The 20,767-nt window shown below is 45.6% G+C and overlaps 1 protein-coding gene across 2 annotated transcripts in view; it reads left to right on the forward strand.

The window, feature by feature from the left end:
* Positions 1 to 15,749: 15,749 nt before the first annotated feature.
* Positions 15,750 to 20,767, forward strand: part of LHFPL4 (LHFPL tetraspan subfamily member 4) — a 73,690-nt gene continuing 68,672 nt past the window's right edge. For both annotated transcript variants that reach the window (XM_061618906.1, XM_061618907.1), the window contains exon 1: positions 15,750 to 16,618. In XM_061618906.1, the coding sequence (XP_061474890.1) occupies positions 16,213 to 16,618 (406 nt within the window). In that variant the 5' untranslated portion in view covers positions 15,750 to 16,212. The remainder of the gene's footprint in view (positions 16,619 to 20,767) is intronic.

Consider the following 20,767-nt stretch of genomic DNA (forward strand, 5'->3'; position numbering starts at 1 on the left):
GAACTCCACAGCTGCAACTGCAAAGAAGATAAGCAGAGCCTTGCTAGCTCAGACCAAAACTCTATACAGTCCAGTATTCTCTTTCCCACACAGAGGCCAACCAGGTACCTCTGAAAAGTCCAGAAGCAGCAGGACATGAGGGCAAAAGCCCCCTCCCACTGTTGATCCCCCACCAGATGAAATTCAGCAGCATGCTGCCCCTGATCCTGGAGGGAGTGTATAGCCATCCTGGCTAAAAGCCATTGATTGACCTGTTCTCTATGAATTTTGGCTCGTTCCCTTTTAAAGCCTGTAAGCTGGGACCATCACCACATCTAATGGCAGTGAATGCCATCAACGAATGATGTGCTATGTGAAGAAGGACTTACTTTTTATTGTCCCAAATTTACTACTGAGCAGTTTCATCAGATGACCCTCTCCCAGTTTGAGTATTACAAGAAAGGGAGTTTTACTTTCTATCTGCACTATAGATAATCATCATATCATAATTTTAACCTCTCGACAGAAGAGTTTTATGAATTGTGCCCTCCTCTCATCCAGTCATCTTTTGGACATTCCCTCGATAGGGGCTGTTTATACTCTTTGCAATACATGAATGAATCAGTTGACATTATGCATCAATTAAACCAGATTCTGAGCCGAGAGCTGAATCTTTTGTGTGTTTGTTATGTGCCTTCAAGTTGATTATGGCTTATGGGCACCCTATGAATCAGTGACCTCCAGTAGCATCTGTTGTAAACCACCATGTTCTGATCTTGTAAGTTCAGGTCTGTGGCTTCCTTTATGGAATCAATCCATCTCTTGTTTGGTCTTCCTCTTTTTCTACTCCCTTCTGTTTTCCCCAGCATTATTGTCTTTTCTAGTGAATCCTCTCTTCTCATTATATGTCCAAAGTATCATAAGCTCAGTTTCGTCATTTTAGTTTGTAACCAGTATGAATCATGTCCTTTAGGAAAATCTTTATATAGTGTTGTGAGTTTGGGGGTTGGAATGGATGATTCCTGTGAGTCCACTTCCAGCCTCTGATTTGGAATCCTGTGCCTTGGGGTGAGGGTCTGGCTCTGCTGGCCAGATGAGTTTCTTTTGTTAAGCTAACAGAATGGCCAGGTTTGTAAATGGGAAATTCTAGGCTTAATGGACAATATAAAAACTGAGAAATCACTGGGCCCGGATGGCATCCACCCGAGAGTTCTCAAAGAACTCAAATGTGAAATTGCTGATCTGCTAACTAAAATATGTAACTTGTCCCTCGGGTCCTCCTCCGTGCCTGAGGACTGGAAAGTGGCAAATGTAACGCCAATCTTCAAAAAGGGATCCAGAGGGGATCCCGGAAATTACAGGCCAGTTAGCTTAACTTCTGTCCCTGGAAAACTGGTAGAAAGTATTATTAAAGCTAGATTAACTAAGCACATAGAAGAACAAGCCTTGCTGAAGCAGAGCCAGCATGGCTTCTGCAAGGGAAAGTCCTGTCTCAGTAACCTATTAGAATTCTTTGAGAGTGTCAACAAGCATATAGATAGAGGTGATCCAGTGGAGATAATGTACTTAGACTTTCAAAAAGCGTTTGACAAGGTACCTCACCAAAGACTTCTGAGGAAGCTTAGCAGTCATGGAATAAGAGGAGAGGTCCTCTTGTGGATCAGGAATTGGTTAAGAAGCAGAAAGCAGAGAGTAGGAATCAATGGACAGTTCTCCCAATGGAGGGCTGTAGAAAGTGGAGTCCCTCAAGGATCGGTATTGGGACCTGTACTTTTCAACTTGTTCATTAATGACCTAGAATTAGGAGTGAGCAGTGAAGTGGCCAAGTTTGCTGACGACACTAAATTGTTCAGGGTTGTTAAAACAAAAAGGGATTGCAAAGAGCTCCAAAAAGACCTCTCCAAACTGAGTGAATGGGCAGAAAAATGGCAAATGCAATTCAATATAAACAAGTGTAAAATTATGCATATTGGAGCAAAAAATCTTAATTTCACATATACGCTCATGGGGTCTGAACTGGCGGTGATGGACCAGGAGAGAGACCTCGGGGTTGTAGTGGACAGCACGATGAAAATGTTGACCCAGTGTGCAGCAGCTGTGAAAAAGGCAAATTCCATGCTAGCGATAATTAGGAAAGGTATTGAAAATAAAACAGCCGATATCATAATGCCATTGTATAAATCTATGGTGCGGCCGCATTTGGAATACTGTGTACAGTTCTGGTCGCCTCATCTCAAAAAGGATATTATAGAGTTGGAAAAGGTTCAGAAGAGGGCAACCAGAATGATCAAGGGGATGGAGCGACCCTTACGAGGAAAGGTTGCAGCATTTGGGGCTTTTTAGTTTAGAGAAAAGGCGGGTCAGAGGAGACATGATAGAAGTGTATAAAATTATGCATGGCATTGAGAAAGTGGATAGAGAAAAGTTCTTCTCCCTCTCTCATAATACTAGAACTCGTGGACATTCAAAGAAGCTGAATGTTGGAAGATTCAGGACAGACAAAAGGAAGTACTTCTTTACTCAGCGCATAGTTAAACTATGGAATTTGCTCCCACAAGATGCAGTAATGGCCACCAGCTTGGATGGCTTTAAAAGAAGATTAGACAAATTCATGGAGGACAGGCTACTATCATGGCTACTAGCCGTGATGGCTGTGCTCTGCCACCCTAGTCAGAGGCAGCATGCTCTGAAAACCAGTTGCCAGAAGCCTCAGGAGGGGAGAGTGTTCTTGCACTCAGGTCCTGCTTGCGGGCTTCCCCCAGGCACCTGTTTGGCCACTGTGAGAACAGGATGCTGGACTAGATGGGCCACTGGCCTGATCCAGCAGGCTCTTCTTATGTTCTTATGTCTATCAGGTGCCCAGCAACTGGTGAATGGGCCAGGAAGATCGTTTTGTCATTGTAACTCTTCAGGAGAGCCTCCCCCCCCCGGCGGCTAGGATAGGTTTGTGTTTTTAGTGTGTTGAGTGTGTCTGGAGGCAGGCAGAGAGACTGGCTCTGTGCACCATGGCTTTAGGATGCCTCCTGTAACACTGATGGAAAAGCTGGATATTGGACTGCTGATGCCTTGAACCCCTCCATCCTAAGCTCAGGTTGGAATGTGTGTAAATAAATAAACCATATTTCATAAAGACACCACAGTCTCCACTGACCTTCTTCCCAAGGAATCCAAACCCAGGGCAAGCACAGGGACCTCAAGAACTCTCACCTCTTGGAGATTGGGGAGGCGTGCAACAATATTTTCTTATTTTGCACAGTTTTATTCTGCATTGCATCTGTTTAGTTATGGGGTAACTCTAGACAATGAGGTTCTACTTGCCCACCCCCGATTTCTGCAAATCTGCTCAGCCCTCTCCTCTAGTTTGTGAGATTTTACAGTACATTATTGTTATCCTTTCAAACAAAACTTTCCAGCCTTAAGGAATTAGAAACTTCGACTTTTAAAAACCAGAGAGCTGAGATTCTCAGCTGATACTACACATGGCAACCTTGAGGAATCATTACACAGCCCTACTATACCTGAACAATGCAATTCTAATTAATTAAATAATTTACAAACCACATTGCAGGGCACAAATAGCCTTCAAAAGCGAGGTACAAAAATTCCATTAAAAACGTAATATGCAAAACCAAATTAAAACCACATTCCACCCCCTTAAAATTCAGTAGTAGCAATCAATTTAATTAATAAAATGCTGATTGAACTAAAACAAAGTTTTGTTGCGTGGGAAGGAGTAAAAGACACATCTATTCCACATGAAAGCCTCCAGACTTGCTTCTAGAGATTTGTCCTGTATGCACCTCCCAGTCAGGAACAAATGTGTTAGCCCCATCATGTTCTATTTCCATGCATCTTAAGCAGGGCATCTCTTCATAATATTATGTTTGAAGCAAGCAAGATATAGCTGCAACTGCTAGTTAACCTCAGCCAACAGCTAAAGAAAACTCACTCAAATATATTGCTCAAAGTGGATTCACGCAGCTGTTAAGGTTCCCCCATCACACCATACCACAAATCCCAAGTGACTCTTTGGGGGCATTCATGTGCATCCCTGTAACAACATATTTGCTTGCAATTGGAACATGTTTATTAGATCTGAATGCTTGCTGGGGCCAAACTTGGGTTAGATGATCATAGCATGAACTCTTCATTGCTGAATGGTGCACAAAATCAGAAGAGTGGTTCAAGCATTAAGCAGTTGCTAATACTAATAAAGGGGTTTTGAGTATGCCAGTCAATTAAAGAATGTTTACAATGCTAGTTTGGGCAAATGAACTGTGACTTGCTATTTAATGCAGTCATTACACAGTTGTCGTTATTGTATTGACTACTACTAGCCTTGTTTGTTCTGCGGTTTTGATTATTCATTTTTGTAATGAATTTTATTATTACAGAAGGCAAGTGGGGCATGCAACAAAACATTGCTGTGGTGCCTCACACCCACCAGGAGTGTTCCTGTTCAGGGTTCCAGCTAGTTAGTCATGCCCTCCTTCAGTTTATTACAAGTTGCAAGGGGTTCAAATATGCTAGTTCACTCCTGCACCTTTTCCCAACTAATACTTAGCATTCTGCGAGGCTCGGAGGCCACGTAGAGGCTAAATGTTCATTGGGCTGTTTGAGGGATTGCCCTCTGGGTTGCTTTGAAAAATATTAATGCTTCCAGATATCTGTGTTCATCCAAACATGGTGATACCTTCCTCTTGTTGCTCAGTGGCCCCAATTCTATTGATACTCGACCACTTGAGTTTGCTATTAGAGGAAATAAGTGAGACCTGCAAGAAAATGTTAAATATACCCCCACCTCCTGATACTGTTCCAGCCAGTGAGCTTTCTCTGTTCCATCTCTCTCCCTCAGTCACACCTCCTTGGTCTGTTGGGGTTTAGCTAGTGGAGGTTAGTCTGTTTGGGCAAATGGGGCACTGCCCCAACAGCCTCAGTCTACCCCCAGCCAGACCCCGCCTGCCGGCCTGCTTACAACCAGTCCAGCTGATGGCACAGCCTGTCAGCTCTCTCCCCATTCATCTCAGTGTTGCCCCTGCTAGAACTCAGCAGGAAGGAGGAGGGTGGGGACAGAACTAGAGTTAGTTGGCTCTGCGCATCATTGGCTCTGGCTCCACCAACTGTTTGGTCTCCCTGCCTACCACTCCACCAGTCCCAAATGAGCACCAATCACCCCTGGATTTAGCCCCTTAGGATATTTTTTTTAAATGTACTTCTGAAAACCTTGCAGTTACTCCAAACATGGCACTAGCTCCCGCTTGTTTTTCAGTGGACCAAAACTGTTTTGGCTACAAAACTGTCAGCACTGACCATCTGAGACAGGGAGGGGGACAATTACGACTACATTTATATCTTCTGGTATGGCCCTAATTAGTGTGCGCTAATTGTAGAAAATATGCACAGTGGCGGCGGTGGCTCCATATCAGTGAGGCAATGGAATCCACTCTAGTCCAAACTTTCAAGGAGCTGTCCAAGGTTTTGAAAGCACCTTGGACAGCTTCTTGGAGGTTTGGAGTAAAACCTGGAGTGGATTCCACTGCCCCACTGACATGGAGCCATCAACCACCATTGGGTATATAAATAAATATGACTTTACTAATTTCCTGTGTATTGTGAAGATGAACATATGCAGCTGCCTGATACTGAATCAAGCCATTTGTCCATCTACCATCTATTTTCTGACAGGCAACAACTGTCCAGAGGTCTTTCCTTCTACCTTATATCTGAGATCCTTCAACCTGAGATGCCAGTGGACTCAACAGATTTTAACTAGGTCTATCACCTGATTTTTTTTATTGGTTTATTGGTTGACCAATATGAATTGATTGATTAAATTGCATAGATCTGTATATGGATAAAAGAATACTTCTGAAGCCAGATGCATTTTTCCTCTTTTTAAAAGATAATTTGCACATTTGCTGCAGTAGGTATAATTTTAAATGAGGCCTTCTCTCCTATGTGGCAGAAAAGGGAGAATAAATTTTAAGATGGTGGATGCAGTTTGTATTAGTACTTGTAGGAAAAAAATAATACATATTTTTTAAAAATCTACTACTGTTTGATTATAGATTTAAAACTTTGTATAATCTAATGGATCAAACACTGCAATTCCACTTTTAGCTGCTTAATTGAAGAATTAATTCAATTTAAAACAAACAAATAACTAAAACCTCAATGTTTGTGCCTTTCTGAAATATTGAAAGAAATACACAATGGCAGTAAACAGGAGCAACCACTCACTGTTAGAAGAAAAGGTCACCTTAACAATAAACCACCAGCACGAACATAGCCTGAAAAAATAAACAAATGTGGCCCTAACTCACACCAATTAAAATTGGTCCCTACTGATTAATGGACAAAAAATTGGTTGATGGGATCTGTACTGGCATCCTGCCAGCTTTTGAAGATGCACCTGTTTACACAGGCATTCCCCTATCTCTCAATCCAAGTCTCCAATTTTAATTACAATGTTGTTTAATGGGATTGTTTTATTGTATATTTTAATTCCAGATGTTTATATTTTAATGTTTTACTGGGATTGTTTTAATGTGTATTTTAATCATGGATGCTTATATTTCAATGCTTGTGTAATTGGTTTTCGTAAATTGCTTAGAAGCCCATTTCAGCATTAAGTAGAAAATAAATGAATAATAAATAAATGAATGAATGATAAACCAATGAAAGCTGTTGACCCTTATATGCTCCTGAGAGGTTTTTTTTTTCTGCAGCTCAGTGAGGATCTGAGCACCTATAATATACACTAGACCTACTTTGTACTAGAATGTTAATCTTTTCTGCACCAACAATGTATAAGATTCTTGGCAGGTAAAGTGTAGCATGGTATTAACACCTTAGATAAATCTGAAGGGGAACAACATTTCCAGCTTCAAAAAAATATGTGTTCAGCAATCTATGAATCAAATTTCAGGGCTGTTTAGACTGTGAGAGATTGAAATTTTCTCTTTTTTTAAAGTTGCATTTCTACCATTGAACTTGGAATACACAGGGGTCCAAGAAGGTCTCCCATCCAGGCAGTGACTAAACCTCCTTAGCTTTAGCAAGATTGCTGCATGCATCAAATGCCTCCAGAGTAGACCATAGCATTCCTTATTACTGCTTTAGGGAGAACAGGCTGAGGGATCAGACATACTTAAACTTTGCATATATCTGGCTTTCCATTTCTGGAGTCATGCAAGTTTGGGTTTTTAAAACACTGAAATCACACTTGGGATTTTGGTGTCTTATCTGTACTTACAGGACGATAGGGGAAAACTCACCCTGTTGATCCTTTTAGAAATTTTCTGTAGTTTTCAAAGCCATTGGTCCTTAACTATTATATACATATAAACGCATGTATATACCTTTTTATAGTTTACATTTGATAAAATTACAATTAGAGTATATAAATAATTTAAAAAACACAATCAGACAAGAATAAAATAATTATTTACAGTATCATCCAATCACAGCTAGTGGATCCATGTCAGCGGGGCAGTGGAATCCACTCTGGATTTTAGTCTGAACTTTCAAGGTGCTGAACCACCTTGGAGAGCTCCTTGAAAGTTCAGACTAAAATCAGAGTGGATCCCACTGCCCCACTGACATGAAGCCATCAGTAGCCATTGCAGGAAGGGAATTTGGGGGGGGAGGCGAACTGGAGGAAGGGGACAGTTACTAAGCCTGCTGATTGCATGCCTTTTGTGAACAGCTCCATGTGTGAATTCCAAATGGCTGAATGTCTACTAGTGGCTTGTCTACAATAAAGTCACCTTTTCATATGCTGTGAGAATTAACAAGTCCTCTGAGCGCTGGATAATAATAATAATAATAATAATTTAATTTGTGGGTCGCCTATCTGGCCAATGGCCACTCTAGGCGACGTACAATTTAACAACAATACATTACATCATAGTAAAATACATCATAAAATACAATATAACAATAAAACAATAAAACAATTCCAGTACAGAGTAGTAGGCTATTCGTCGTAAAAATTTAACCCTCCCCGGAAGTCCCAAAGGCCTGTCTGACGAGCCAGGTCTTCAAAGCTTGGCGGAATACATTCAGGGAAGGGGCATGCCGAAGGTCATATGGGAGGGAGTTCCAGAGAGTGGGGGCCGCCACTGAAAATGCCCTCTCTCTTGTCCCCGCCAACCTAGCTGTTTTAGTTGGCGGGATTGAGAGAAGGTCCTGTGTGGCTGATCTTGTTGGGCGGCATGGTTGGTGGCGCTGGAGGCGCTCCATCAGGTAAACTGGGCCGAGACCGTATAGGGATTTAAAGGTTAATACCAACACCTTGAATTGGGCCCGGAAAATAACTGGAAGCCAGTGTAGGTCGAACAACACTGGAGTGATGTGTTCCCGGCGGCGACAGTTTGTAAGTAGTCGAGCCCAGAGCTTGGAAAAGTTACTTTTTTGAACTACAGCTCCCATCATCCCCAGCCAGCGACATGCTGGCTGGGGCTGATGGGAGCTGTAGTTCAAAAAAGTAACTTTTCCAAGCTCTGGGAGCCGCAGCATTTTGTATAAGTTGTAATTTCCGGACCGTTTTCAAGGGTAACCCCACATAGAGCGCATTACAGTAATCCAACCGAGAGGTGACCAGAGCATGTACCACCAGTGGGAGCTGATGAGCAGGAAGGTAGGGCTGCAGTCTACGAATGAGGTGTAATTGATACCAAGCTGCCCGGCTCACTGCCGAAATCTGAGCCTCCATGGACAGCTTGGAATCAAGAACAACCCCAAGGCTGCGGACCTGGTCCTTCAGGGGCAATTTCACCCCATCGAACACCAGGTCAACATCTCCCAACCTTCCCTTGTCTCCCATGAGTAGCACCTCAGTCTTATCAGGATTCAACTTCAGCCTGTTCCTTCCCATCCATCCACTCACGGATTCCAGGCACTTGGACATGGTCTCCACAGCTGACTCTGGTGAAGATTTAAACGAGAGATAGAGCTGAGTGTCATCCGCATATTGGTGACACTGCAGCCCAAATCTCCTGATGATTGTCCCCAGCGGCTTCATATAGATATTAAATAGCATGGGAGAGAGGATAGAGCCCTGTGGCACACCACAATTGAGAGGCCAAGGGTCTGAAACCTCCTCCCCCAATGCTACCTGTTGATGCCTATCGGAAAGAAAGGAATGGATGATTAGGGATGCAGTACATTCCTTTCAATATTGTAACATTAGCCTCTTGGCCACCAGGAGGGCATGCAGAGTCCAGTTACATTGCCCTTCCATCAAATTCCACATCACTGGGATATAATTGAGCAATATATTTGAAAATTATAAGACTGCGCCAGACCATCTGTTTCAGGGCTACCCGGGACATGCCACGGCATCAGTAAATGCCTGCCAGTAAAATGTATTTTGTTGATACAGCTGTGAGATCTGGCAGATATTCACAGGTGCGCCCTCAGAACAGTCCTGCACATTCTTGACAGGAAGGTCCCAGTGATGGATGACAGAGGGCTTTCCTTGCAAGATCCTAGTTGGTTCATTTTGCCTTCTCTCCAACATGAATATGAAATATCTAGGTGAGATTTTAATGGGGTGCTGGTCCTGCCCAGTGGCAAGGGGTGGTGCTATACAGTAGTTTTCTGCCACCATTGCGTCTGCAGGGAGCCGTCCAGCGGAGCTGTTTCGAGTGGTCAGGGGTCTTTTACATTCTGGCCCCCAAGAGGGTAGTATAGACCACTCAACAGCCCGCTGTCAAGAATTTGCACGGCACTTTGCAGATAAAGTCGCTCAGATTCGCTCTGACTTGGATGCTAAAATTGATACAGTCTCAAGGGATGTAACTTTGGCTCCTGCTTGTCCAATAACAATGGATTCTTTTCAATTTGTACAGCCCAAGGATGTGGACAAGATCCTTGGAGAGGCGAGAGCCACCACGTTTGCTAGACCCTTGCCCTTCCTGGCTCATTAAGAGTGCCAGAGGGGGACTGGCTGACTGGGTGAGGGGAGTGGTAAACGCCTCTTTACAACAAGGCAGAATTCCAATGTGCCTAAAAAAGGCAGTTGTAAGACCTCTGTTGAAAAAGCCCTCCCTGGATCCCTCTATAATGGGTAACTATCGGCCAGTCTCCAACATTCCATTTCTGGGTAAGGTAATAGAGTGTGTGGTGGCTGCCCAGCTCGAGATTCTTGGATGAAACGGATTATCTTGACCCATTTCAGTCTGGTTTCAGGCCCGGCTACGGGACAGAGACGGCTTTGGTCGCCTTGGTGGATGACCTACGCAGAGAGCTGGACAGGGGGAGTGTGTCCCTGTTGGTTCTACTGGACCTCTCAGCGGCTTTCGATACCATCAACCATGGTATCCTTCTGGGCCGCCTTGCCAGGATGGGACTTGGGGGCACTGTGTTGCGGTGGCTCGGCTCCTTCCTGGAGGGACGAACCCAGAAGGTGGTGCTGGGGGATTCCTGTTCGACTCCTTGGCCATTGACATATGGGGTCCCTCAGGGCTCAGTTTTGTCCCCCATGTTATTTAACATCTACATGAAACCGCTGGGTGAGGTTGTCTGGGGGTTTGGGGTTCGGTGTCATCAGTATGCGGATGACACCCAACTCTATTTTTCCTTTCCACCTAAAGCCAAGGAAGTTGTCCTGGTCCTGAACCGGTGCCTGGCATCAGTGATGGACTGGATGAGGGCGAACAAATTGAAATTAAATCCAGACAAGACAGAGGTGCTCCTGGTTAGTCGAAAGGCAAATCAGGGAATAGGGATTCAGCCTGTGCTGGATGGGGTTACACTCCCCCTGAAGACACAAGTTCGCAGTTTGGGTGTGCTCCTGGACTCAGCTTTGAACATGGAGGCCCAGGTCTCTGCAGAGGCCAGGAGTGCTTTTGCCCAGCTAAGACTGGTGCGCCAGCTGCGCCCGTTCCTGGAGACGCCTGATTTGACTACAGTGATGCATGCCTTAGTTACATCCCGTTTAGATTACTGTAACACGCTCTACGTGGGGCTGCCTTTGAAGACTGTTCGGAAACTTAAACTGGTACAAAGAGCTGCAGCCAGAGTGCTAACTGGAGCTGGTTACAGGGACCATACAACCCCCCTTGTTGCGACAGCTCCACTGGCTGCCAGTTTGTTTCCGGTCACAATTCAAAGTGCTGGTTTTGACCTATAAAGCTCTATACGGCCTAGGTCCAGGCTATTTCTCAGACCGTATCTCCCCATATGAGCCTACCCGGGTGTTGAGATCCTCAGGAGAGCCCTTCTTTCAGTCCCAACACCTTCGCAAGCGCGATTGGTAGGGACGTGAGATAGGGCCTTCTTGGTGGCTACCCCCAGGTTCTGGAACACTCTTCCTAGGGAAGCACGAATGGCCCCTTCCTTGCTATCCTTCCGTCGGCAGGCAAAGACTTTTTTATTCCGACAGGCTTTTGGACTAGAAGCTGTTTAAGATAGGACCTCATAAGGTCTGTTGTATTGTTCTATGGTCCTATTCTTAATGTTTTAAATTGTCTTAGTATTTTAAGTGTATGTTTCATGGTTTTAATGTTACGAATAGTTTAATTCTATTTTAATTGTATATTTTTGTATGTTTTTTACCTATGTGTGGTTTTCATTTGTGAGCCGCCCTGAGTTCCAGTTTTGGAAAAAGGGCGGGGTAAAAATAAAGAGTAATAATAATAAATAATAATACAGTAACTGATGAGAAAGCCAATCTGGCCCTATACGTTGCCCAGAGAACAAGAGGTTGAAAGAAGTTTGCTCTCCCTACTTCCTGTATACACTCTAAACACTACTTTAACCGCCAGATGCCCTGGGATTGAAAAGGTGAGTAAAAGGACACTCTAGGCCAAGGCCCAATGCCAGCAGGTAGCCAAGTTGGGCATTGTCTGAAGCTTAAAAGCAGTTCACTGGCCCAACCTGGCTGTACCACCTTACCACCCTCCTTGTCAGGTCCATGGGCAGCATTTTAATGGCTTGGCAGCAGTGTCAGTTTTGACCTCTCCAATTTTTTTGAATTTTATTTTGATTATAATTCCCACCCACTCAATTCTTATTATAAGTAAAAGATACAACAAATCAGCATAAAACCACAGAAAAAGACAACAATGGAGAACATCAAAATGAGAAAAATCAGTGTTCCAGACAACCACACATAAATAACAATTTACACCACACGTACCGATGTCCAAGAAATAACAGGAAGAGAAATTATTCCAGAACCATTGTCAATGATTCTAGATTTCATGCGATATTATTGGCAGCAGATGTTGCACGTTTGTACTGTTTACATATGAAATAAAGTTCCTCCAAACTGCATGAAAAGTCTCTGGTGTCTTGGTACCTTTCAAAATGTTTAAACTGTGTGTCATTTTCTCAGAGATAGCCATGTTCCATATGTTGTTATGCCACAGAGAGATATCTGAAGTCCAACAGCACTTTCCATTTCTGCTTAACTGACAGTCTGACTGCAGTCAACAAAAATATTAAGAGGCAACAGCCCACCATTTTAAACTGACCAAAAATGCAATGTCCTGGATCTATGAAAAATATAGGCTGGGGCATTGCATTTTGGGTATTAAAGTGGTGGGCAGTCACCATAGATGGGAGCCAAACTCAACTCACATTCCACCACTATCCCTACCCACCAACCCTAAAACACTGTCTGGGGGCCTGGCAAGGAGGGCGGTAAGTGGTGCTGCAGCCACTGTGACACAGCTCCATTTGCAGGGAGAGATATCATCATGCTGAGAGATCCCTGAAGTCTTGTGCCGGGCCCTACATGAGGCCAGCGAACTAAGGATCATTTATTTATTTATTTATTGCATGTATATCCCGGCTTTCGTAGGAGCTCAAGGTGGCATACATGTTTCTTCTCTCCATTTTATCCTCACAACAACTCTGGGGAATCAGCCTGGCTTCAACTGAACATTAATGACAGCCATTGTCATATCCCCACTCGGTTATGCAGCTCACTGGGTGATATTGGACTAGTCAGTCACTTTTTCTTAGTCCAACCTGCCTCACAGGTTGGTTTTGAAGATAAAATACTGAGGGAAGAACCTTGTAAACCATCCAAGCTCCTTGGAGGAAGGGTGGGATTAAGAAGATGTAATAAATGCATACGAAGTATCTATTAATCATTCATCTGTTTATTCTGGCATTGTCAAACTGATCTACCTTCCTCTGCCTTTTACCCCCCCCTTCCCTTGTATGCCTTGTCATTTGTTCTGTAAACCTGAGGGCAGGGCCTGTATTACGGACAGTGTCTGCCACAAGCATTGTGTATTGAATTTTAATTGCTGTAAACTACTTTGGGAGGTATTTCTTTTCTCTGGAAATCAGGATTTTTAAAAAAGTATAATGGATTAACAAATTAAATTGGGTGTTTTTGTTCCTTTCCTATGTATATGTTAATCCTGACCCGTCTTTTTCTCTCAGAAGATGGAAATGGCTAATTTAGAGATTAACACAGATTTCTTCTTTCTTTTTGTCTTTTTTAAAAAAACAGTATTGTAGGGCTCAAGAACATAAATTCTCTTATGGAATCTGGCCAAAGGTCTGCTGACAATGCAGCCTATGCATATTCACTACTATGTTCATCAGGGCTCAGAGGAAGGACCATCGGTCATATTCAGCTAATTAATTGTGCAAGTAGAACAATTTCTGCTTGCATGACTGGACTTCCTCCCCTCCTCCCCCCATGTGTACCCCGCACCATCCCCAAATCTGCTCCAGAGGATTGGGGACAAACCCAGAACAGATTTAGGGGGTGCATGGGGAGGAAGAGAGGGGGAGAACAATCCATTCCACAAGGAGAAATCCTGGCACTGTCAGAACGTTTGCCTTAGCCCTACATTGAATACAATCCCATAGCTCAGTGGAAAAAATCCTTTTGCATGCAGATGGTCCCAAGTTCAATACCTGGTATCTAATTAAAAGGAGCAACTAGCGTTAACATGGAAAATCTCTGCTGAAGCAGCTGCCTGTCAAAATACACCAGTAGTCATCAGCCTTTTCAGACATGGGACCCACCTTTAACTCAAACATGCATTTGGGGACCCATTTCTTTATTTTTTTTATCACATATTTGTATGGTGGTAGGGCGGCTGTTGTGACCCACCTTAAATCAGGTTGTGATCTAGTAGCTGATGACCAATGGAGTAGACTAGTGGTTCCCAAACTTTTTTCCTCATGAACCACTTGAAATCTGCTGAAACTCTTGATGGACCACTTAACCATTTTTCTGCTTGTTGTGGCAATTGTAATGTGCCATGATTGACTGATGCTTACAATAATCTAGCCTGGAGATTACCAGTGCGTGGACAACACTGGTCAGGCTATTCTGGTCCAGAAATGGTCACAGCTGTCTTATCAGCCAAAGCTGGTAAAAGGCACTCCTAGCCACTGAGGTCACCTAGGCCTCTAGCAACAAAGATGGATCCAGGAGCACCCTCAGACTATGGAGCTGCTCTTTCAGAGGGAGTACAACCCCATCCAAAGCAGGCAACTGACCAATTATCTGAACTCGGGAACCACCAACCCCAACCCACAGCACTTCCGTCTTGCTAGGATTCAGACTCAGTTCATTGGCCCTCATCCAGCCCATCACTAAGTTCAGGCTGCGGTCCAGGGCTTGCACGGCCTCTCCTAGTTCAGATGTTCCAGAGAAATACAGCTGATTATCATCAGCATACTGCTGGCACCTTGCCCCAAATCTCCTGATGACCGCTCCCAAGGGCTTCATGTGGATGTTAAAGAGCATGGGGGACAAGATGGTACCCTGAGGCAACCAACAGCACAACTGCTGGAGTCACCTGATGATATTCTCTGAAAATGACCCTGGAGATAGGATCGAAGCTGCTGTAAAACAGTGCCTCCAATACCCATCTCACCAAGTCAGCTCAGAAGGATCCCATGGTCAATGGTATCAAAAACCAGAGAGATCAAGTAGGAATAACAGGGTCACACTCCCCTGTCCTTCTCCCGATAAAGGTCATCCATCAGGGTGACCAAGGCCAATTCAGTCCCATAACCAGGCCTGAACCCAGACTGGGATGGGTCAAGATAATCTGTTCCATCCCAGAGTACTTGCAATTGTTGTGCCACAACGCTCTCAATCACCTTCTCTAAAAAGGGAATATTTGCAACCGGATGGTAGTTGTCACAAACCAATGGCTCCAGGGTGGGCTTTTTCAGGAGCAATTATATCACTGCCTCTTTCAGGGCAGCTGGGACCACTCCCTTCTGCAATGATGCATTGACCACACCCTGGATCCACTCAGTCATACTGCCTTGGCAAGCTTTAATAAGCCAAGAAAGGGCAAGCGTCGAGTACTGGTTGCTGGCTGCATCTTTGCAAGCAGCTATTGTCTACCCTGTATTGTCTACCTTGACAGGCAGCGGCTCTCCATGGTTTCAGGCAGGGCTCTCTGCCATCCCTACCTGGAGATGCCGGGGATGAATTCCGGACCTTCTGCATGCAAGGCAGGTGCTGCACCACTGAGCTAAAGCCCTTCCCCAAAACACACCATAAAGCTGGAAGGCCTCTTTCAAGCCATAAGAACATCGGAAGCTGCCTTGTAGCAGGTCACACCATTTAGCTCAGTAAGATGACTCTCATGCGCAGATTTGGCAGAGGCTCTTCGGGATTCTGGCCTCCTGCTTCATGCACGTGCCCGCCGCCCTGCTCCCGGTTCTAATTCTCAGGCGCATGCGCAGAAATGGAAGCCAGCCGGTTGACTCCTCCCTTGACCTGCTTGCCTGGGCGCATGTGCGTTGCGATCCTTTCCCCCCCCTCCCTTCCCCCCCTTTCGGAAGGTGGCTGGGCGCTTCCTTCTCTACCTTATTTCTCCCGCTCTGCCCCCCCCCCCGCTCTTCCTCGGCATTCGCTCGCGGTCGCGTCACCCGCCGCGAGCGCGAGCTTCGGCCAGGCAAGTAAGCAGGCAGGCAGGCAGGCGAGCGATCGAGGCGAAGAGACGGCAGCAGCCGCAGCCAAGATGGAGTCGCGGCTGGCGCGGCTGCAACTGCAGGGAGCGAACCAGCGCGCCTAGGGCTCCCTGCCTGCCTGCTACCTGCCGAGCTCCTTGCCCCATGGCCTGGCCTCTCGGCGGTCCACCGTCGGGTTTACCCTCGGCCGGCGCCGCGGGGCTCCCGGGTCCAGCCCTTTGCCAGTGAGGAGGTGCTTGCGCCGCCGCCGCCGCCCGCCCGCGCCGGTGCGCCCCTCTCCGTGTCGCCGCCGGGGCCCCGCGCTCTGTGCCGCCTGGCAGGATGCTCCCGTCGCAGGAGGCCTCCAAGCTGTATCATGACAACTACATGCGGAACTCGCGGGCCATCGGCGTACTCTGGGCCATCTTCACCATCTGCTTCGCCATCATCAACGTGGTGGTCTTCATCCAGCCCTACTGGATCGGCGACAGCGTCAGCACGCCCAAACCGGGCTACTTCGGCCTCTTCCACTACTGCGTGGGCAACGAGGGCAACAACCGCGAGCTCACCTGCCACGGCTCCTTTGCAGACTTCCGCAGCATCCCCTCGGGAGCCTTCAAGGCGGCCTCCTTCTTCGTGCTGCTCTCCATGGTGCTGATCCTGGGCTGCATCACTTGCTTCTCCCTCTTTTTCTTCTGCAACACGGCCACCGTCTACAAGATCTGTGCCTGGATGCAGCTGCTGGCAGGTAGGATAACCCGGCCGCTGCACCCCCCCCCAAAAAAACACCCTCACCCCGCCCCAAAGCAAACCCAAATACCGAGGTAGGGAGAGAAGGGGGATAAAGAGTGCCAAAATGGGGACGAGTGCGAGGCTTTCCTCTCCACGATGGGGAGCTAACTGCAGAACAACCGCATACAGTGAACAGGTTTGGATAACCTGAAGTTTGTATGGCCGGATTCTTTTGCTAAATGAGGAAGTACTTGGGTAAGAAGGACATGGGACTGTATGAGAGAAAGACACACACACACAGCAAGTTAGACTATTTTGTAAGATTTAGTTATAGCAGTTTCCTACAATAAGGGGGTACCAAATTTTCCAGAGTAGAAGGAAGCCTGATAAATACAACTAGGCTCAAAAGCTGTCCTAGACTTGGATCACATGCCTGATGCCTCTCTGAGTACCAAATGGGGAAGATTTAATGAGACCCCTTAAGGCCAGGGTAGCCAACATGGTGCCCTGCAGATGTTCTTGGACTCCCATCAACCCCAGCTAGCATGGCCATTGATCAGGCATGGATGAGAGTTGTAGTCCAACAATATCTGGAGGGCTCCACATTGACTATCCCTGCCTTCAGCTAACGACCACAAGGAACTGGCAACTGGATTAGAACCTCTAGGGCCTAGGTGAACTTTCTCTATGAAACCAAGGTAGCAATAGCTCCAGCGTGCCTAGTCTAATTGTACGGGAGTAAAATTGTTTCACTTAGCTTAGCTTGTGAAATGTCTGTGCCTCTTGTAGAGTGTGTGGGTGGGAGGTGCGTACACTACAGCATGTATATTAGTCTGCTTGCTAGTGCTCCCCAACAAGGTGTGCTATGTGAATTATTGATGTAATTTCATCGAGGGTTGGGTTGAGGACAGGGAGGAAGGAGGGAAGCTCTGACATGCCCATTCCTTTTCTCAGGGTTCAGAGAAATTACTGGGATGTCTTTTAAAGCTTAAACAGAACATTCCTTCATCATTAATTTTAAATGTTTCAAAGATGTATTGATTTAAAATGAGCTCAGAAACTAAACCCTCACCACAGAAAACCAGACAAATAATCCTGAGGATTGGTCAGACATGTTACTGCCTCTGTGACTCTGTCCAGGGTGCTGAAGGGGGCAAGAGAGGAACTGACAGCACAGTGCAGAATGTTGGTTGTTTGGTTGCAATGGCTGGGAGGGCTATGAGGGAAGGATCATAACAAAGAGACATGGACCCCAATTTCTTCAACATGGCCAGATGGAGCAGACCTGGAAAGTGTAAATGAGCATGCAATGGGTGGTGGAGTAGGGTGCGAAAGATGCTATCCTGAACTAGGAGGGATCTCAGTAGGTGTATAATGAAATTGGGTAAGCAAGGGTAGGTATATCCATTCAAAATAGGTATGAGAAGGCTATCCCTCTTGTTATAAAAGCATTTTAAAGATTAAGCTCTGGACTTGGACCCAGCTGCTGGCACCAGCCTAACAAAGAAAGACCTGATTTTAAATGAGCCAAGCTGCTAAAAAGGAGACTGACTTTAAAAAGCAACTGGACTATAAGATAGGCTTGGTGGGGCCAGTAATTAGATTTTATTAAGTGTAGGAGTTGGGCAATGGTGGTCAGGGCATGCCTCCTCCTCATGATAGACTATTTTAAATGAGGGGGGGCATATTCTTCAGCATCTCAACCCAAGCACTGAGATCCCAGTGTTTTTTCGTTTGTACAGCAGTTCCTCCATGCTGTGAAGAAGCTGTAGCTGTAGGCAGGTGTGATGCTCAGGCAGAGAAGTAAAGGAAACTATGGCTCTATGAGATGGGCTGCTAGAGACTCACAGAGGCTTATTAATCTAGCCTTATCTCTACTTCAGCCTTCCTCAACCCAGTGCCCTCAAGATATTTTACACTACAACTCCAATCACCCCTGCTGGCTGGAGCTGATGGAAGTTGTAGCCCAAAACATCTGGAGGGCATCAGGTTGGGGAAGGTTTCTTTGCTTGGACACAAGTGGAGAAGTTCGTTGATCAGCTGCCTTCCTCTGTGCCAACTATGAGGAGAATTGTTTTATTCTAGTACGATGTTTTAATGATTTTACTGCACACCACCTTAATGTTTTTCAGTGAGTTGGCTGTTTATAAATATTTTTATAAATAAGCAAATAAAATGTTGAAGGGTACTCATGGAGCACATCCACTGCTCCCTGAACAGAGGGCAGATGTAAGGTCTAGAAGAATGACCCTTCTTATCTCCTCTCTGAACATGGAATACACTTAATTATAGTTTCATATAGCATAGGGATGGAGAACCTATGTGGCCCTTCAGATATTTTTGAACTACAACTCCCATAACCCTAACCATTGGCCATGCTGGCTGGGGCTAATGGGAGTTGGAGATCAACCGTGTTTGCAGGGCCGCACAGGTTTCTGTGTCCCCTTCTTAGGGCAATATCATCAGATGTCATGAGAGGCTTAGCATGGCAATGAGATTGGATGTCCTGTAGTCCCTAAGATGAACTATGGCCTGGGCTGATGCTTTCTGCAGGGCAATGCTATTCTTATAGTCCTTTGTGACAGGAAAGAGTTAAAGCACAGAAAAGTTTCCAGATGAGGGCATTCCACTCCGAAGCAGCTCTTGGCAGAGCAGATAACCTGCCTTGTGAATTCTTGCCAGATTCCTCCAATAGATTCTACCCATAAGCTAACAGTATCCTCCCCAGCCACTGTAGTGGAGAGTCCAGAATAAAACACAGTAGTGGAAACTACTCAATTCAGCTCCCAAAGAATTAGTAGAGCTGGAAAGGGGCAAAAGGCTAGAACTTGGTAATGGCACAGATCAGAGAACTACTGAGAAGGTGTAAGGATGGCATGGCAGGAGAGCAATTGTCAGCTGATAAAAGCTGTTTTTAGCCCATTAACTGTCTTGTTCCAACTAATTGAGAAATTAATGAGCCAATGGTTAATGAAACAGTTTTACAATGGAGGCTCTATTTTTTGAATATTTATCAAAGGTAGTATTTTATCTTGGCTAAATAACACAATCAAATTATTTATTTTTTTTGAAGGGGAGGGAGGTGTCATCTTGAGTACATTACCTTAGCTGAGTGCATTATCTGAATTGAGAAATGCTTGTACAAATTGTTTGCAATAATGCCAGAAGCACCTAACAACAATTTCACAAAGCTCTATTTTATTCACGATTAATTAGTCAGCTAAGCATGCTGATTTAATTGATTTATCAGTTAATCACCTAGCTAATGAGGAGGAAAACACAACCTGAGTATGATGGTGGTTGAGAATCTGTATAGCCCATTTAGAAGCAAAAGACTTGCTGCACATTAGGTTAAGAATGGGTTGGATCAGGCAGATGTACAGTGGAGACAAAATGTTCATCCTCTGCACCAAACACCTACATCCCAACAGAAGGCAACTCAGATGTTATCAAAGTGGATGTCAGGCCCAGGATGTGACTCAGGAACCAGACCAACGGCTGTAGTTAATTCGTGTTTTATTAGGGTAATGTCCAAACAAAGACTGCGTTTTCTCATGAAGCAATACAGGGATACAGATCCTGCGGCATTGGGAGAAAGTTGACAGAGCAAGGGACTTCTTCCCGCCTGTTCTTTAAGAAGGGGCCAAACGGGCGCGCAATCTTTCGCTCCTCCTTAACTGCCCCTCAGGTACTGCCCGCCTTCCCCCCCTTCTCTCCTGTCTTTTCAGCTGTCTGCGTGTGCGCGGTGAGGGGGAAGCATCACCCCCTCCTCTTCTGAAGTTTCCGATTCCAGGATGGGGGATAGGGGAGGGGCTGATGGTAAACTGCCTCCCCGCTTTTCGGCTGTGAGCAGCCCTCCCTCTTTCCCCTCTTGCTCTGAGCCTGAAAGAGGGGGAGGCGTGAGAATGTCCAGGGAGGGCTCAGGCTCCCCGTTGCTAAGCGACCTTATCACTGGCAGTTCCTCTGTTTCGTCTTCGCTCCAAAGGGGGGAAGTTCCTCCCCCTTCCCTCTGCCATCCATCCGATTACTCTTCTCCCAACTCTCCGGGATCCAGCTCCCCGGGATTGGAACCCCAGCTCTGCCTTCCGACACCATCCCCCCTCCCAGGCTGTGCCCCCCTCCCCTTGTCTGGCTTGGGACGGTGGGGAAAACGTTGATGGAAAAG

This window comes from Rhineura floridana, chromosome 3 (assembly GCF_030035675.1).
Source record: "Rhineura floridana isolate rRhiFlo1 chromosome 3, rRhiFlo1.hap2, whole genome shotgun sequence".
NCBI classification, from domain to species: Eukaryota; Metazoa; Chordata; class Lepidosauria; order Squamata; family Rhineuridae; genus Rhineura; species Rhineura floridana.